The 3,234-nt window shown below is 39.1% G+C and overlaps 1 protein-coding gene across 1 annotated transcript; it reads left to right on the forward strand.

The window, feature by feature from the left end:
• Positions 1 to 599: 599 nt before the first annotated feature.
• Positions 600 to 2,972, forward strand: LOC111512091 (uncharacterized). The gene is made up of 2 exons (XM_074174450.1): positions 600 to 677; positions 921 to 2,972. Exon 2 carries the CDS (start codon positions 921 to 923, stop codon positions 2,970 to 2,972), a length of 2,052 nt encoding a protein of 683 aa, XP_074030551.1. The 5' UTR covers positions 600 to 677.
• Positions 2,973 to 3,234: the final 262 nt, after the last annotated feature.

Raw genomic sequence — 3,234 nt, forward strand, 5'->3', positions numbered from 1 at the left:
GGGGAGCGCTAGAAAATAATGAATTCTCGAAGGGGGCGGCAGATAAAATGAGTTTGAGAACCTCTGACTTGAACCAACGCACTAGAATGACGGATATTTTTGCCCGAACCATGAAGCATAAGGTAACCCGTCAAGACCTAAATTGATGCCGATTATATTTCTCAATAGTTCGTAATAATGAATTATCTAGAAGACGACGTTAATTTATCAATATTTATCTCAAGAAATTACGAGATTAACAATTCCCACTCTTTTGAAAATCTTCCCATTTCTGAATGGTTGAATTCCAAAAATAGATCGTTTTGAAAATCTCATTCGACTGTCAAATCATGGAAAAAATCATCTACTTCAAAAGTGTATATTGAATCCATTCACGTTAGGTATATATTTTATTCCCTTCAAAAAAATAATTAAGAAGTGCGGTTTTTGGACTTTTTTTCGAGATGAATATTTGGGTATTTGAAAGCTCTCTTCAAAGAGGGTAGGGTAGACTGGGTACGGTTGAAACAAAGGACGGTTGAAACAAAACGAATATCTCGCAAACCGTTGGCGGGGCGGCGAGGGGTCCAAGGGGAGACAAAGCGGACGACAGTTTTAAACACGAATCTTAGTGTTGCGCCACTCTCCGCGCGCTTTGGCTGTTTCTAGGGGACCCTATTGTGTTTTGATAACCAAAAGTAAGTATTTTTGCTTGGAGATTTTTCCAATTATTGTCGTTTTTATTCAAGTGACAGCATTGAGGGTGCGTTGTTGTTTGAAATGAAGCTCGCGGAATATGACATTGTGACTAGTTTTTGTGTATCATTATTGTTACAATGACTAATAACTGAATTTTACCTAAAGTAGGAGTTGGGGACGGTTGAAACATTTTTTTGGGTACGGTTGAAACAGTGTAATTATTTTTTTTCTTGTTTTTTTAGATGCCTAGAGTACGCGTAAGAAAGACATCGAGAGGGCAAATAGACTTGTCGAAGTACAAAGACGCATATGAGGAGGTGAAAACCGGAGGATCATTGCGAAAATCGGCAGAGAAGCACGGATTAAACCATTGTTCGCTTCTAAGATATATTCGAAAGCGAGATGTCTCTGGCGAGCAAGAAAATCCAGACATGGGATATAAAGCACACAACCGAGTTTTTAATGAGGTGCAAGAGCGAGAGCTTTCAAAGTACTTGATTCGATGTGCTGATATATATTTTGGACTACCTAAGAAGGAGGTAAGAAAACTGGCGTATGAACTTGCAGTTAAATATAATTTATCAAGACCTAAAACTTGGGATGATAACGAGCTGGCAGGTGAGGAATGGTTTCGGATGTTTATGAGAAGAAACCCCGAACTGTCTCTACGCGCAGCACAAGCTACTAGCCTCTCCAGGGCGACTAGTTTTAACAAAACAAATGTAGATTCTTTCTATGACAATCTGACCACTGTCATGGATCGTCATAAATTTGAGCCTCAAGATATATATAACGCTGATGAAACAGGCATAACCACTGTTCAAAAGCCCGACAGAGTAGTGGCTAGGCGTGGTGCTCATCAAGTAGGTTCAGTAACTTCGGCGGAAAGGGGTACATTGGTCACAGTCGCCTTTGCAGCGAATGCCATTGGAAATGTTATTCCGCCATTCTTCGTCTTCCCGAGAGTGCGTTATCAAGAACATTTTATTAGAGATGGGCCCCCTGGCTCTGCTGGAGCTGCTAACCCCTCCGGCTGGATGCAAGATGAAACATTTATGCATTTTCTGGAACACTTTAAAAAACATACAAATGTATCTCTGTCTCATAAGGTGTTACTTCTGCTCGACAATCACTCTTCACACGTCCACATTAACGCACTAGACTTTTGCAAGAACAATGGCATTATCTTACTATCTTTTCCACCCCACTGCTCGCACAGACTCCAGCCACTTGATCGATCGGCATATGGCCCTTTGAAGAAAGCTGTCAATTCAGCCTGCGATGCATGGATGCGAAACCATCCAGGAAGGACAATGTCCATTTACGATATACCAGGGATTGTAGCGTCTGCTATGCCAGTTGCTCTTACGGCTTCAAATATTCAAGCCGGCTTTCGCAAAACAGGAACTTATCCGTATAATCGGAATCTGTTCACTGAGCTTGATTTCGCTCCTGCATTTGTTACGGATAGACCAAATCCCGAAAATACTACAGAACGAGCTGTTGTTCCTGTACCAAATACTACCCTACCTGTAGAGCCTGTATTTGTAACGGATGTGCCAAACCAAGAAAATGCAGCAGAGGTAGCAATAGTTCCTGTATCAGTTACAAATCCACCTGAAGACGAAACTCCACCATTATCACCTTCTCTATTAAATTACAAACAACCCGCAGATATGGTCGCTCAACCAGGAGCTATCAATAGTTCATTAGTCCCTATAATTGAAAATCAGGAAACTGTAACTACACCACCCAGACACCACAGCAGCATTAATATTCAGGAAACTTCTCCGAAACCCAGTACAAGTGCTCAAACAATTTCTTCTATTATTCCCGCTGTATTTTCACCGGAAACAATACGACCATTTCCGAAAGCTGCTCCAAGGAAAAATAATAATAAAGGGCGCAAAATCAGGAAGTCTACTATTTACACTGATACTCCAGAGAAAGAAGAGATAAGAAAAGAGCATGAAATAAGATTGAAACGAACAAGAGCTAAACAAGTGAAGAAGCAATTGGATGGAGGAAGAAAGAAGCAATTGAATAGAGGAAAAAAGAAGCAACTTGATGGAGGAAAAAATAAAAGAAACACCATAAAAGGTAAACAGAAAAATATACAAGAGGAGGTATCATCAGAAGATGAGGAGTACTTCTGTCTTGTCTGTATGTCTTCATATTCAAAGAGCAGACCCGGAGAACAGTGGATCCAATGCATCAGTTGTAAACTGTGGGCTCACGAAGAATGCACAGAAAGTGGTCTTAGCTATATTTGTCAGAATTGCGACTCTGATTGATCTTTAAATTTGGCTTATCCTAATTGGACTAATGAAAGCCAAAAATTGTTTTCTTTCAAACTTTTTTTTAAATATTATTGTTTAGTTTGCTATGTTTAAAAAACAAACAGTTGATTTTGGTTTAATTTACGTAAATTTTATATCAATGTTAAGTAATTTGTAGTGACTTAGTTTTTTGATGGTTGATAATATACCTATATTTTAAATAGTGTGCTTTAAAACATTAAAGGCTGATTAAAAATATCGTTTCAAGTATATAAAT

The sequence above is a fragment of the Leptinotarsa decemlineata genome, unplaced genomic scaffold (assembly GCF_025532065.1).
Source record: "Leptinotarsa decemlineata unplaced genomic scaffold, Ldec_3_MD MMD2_tig00000576_RagTag_RagTag, whole genome shotgun sequence".
In the NCBI taxonomy this organism is placed as follows: Eukaryota; Metazoa; Arthropoda; class Insecta; order Coleoptera; family Chrysomelidae; genus Leptinotarsa; species Leptinotarsa decemlineata.

Bases quoted from the DNA above. Each gene is read 5' to 3' on its own strand.
- LOC111512091 (XM_074174450.1), top strand. From the start codon at position 921: ATGCCTAGAGTACGCGTAAGAAAGACATCGAGAGGGCAAATAGACTTG.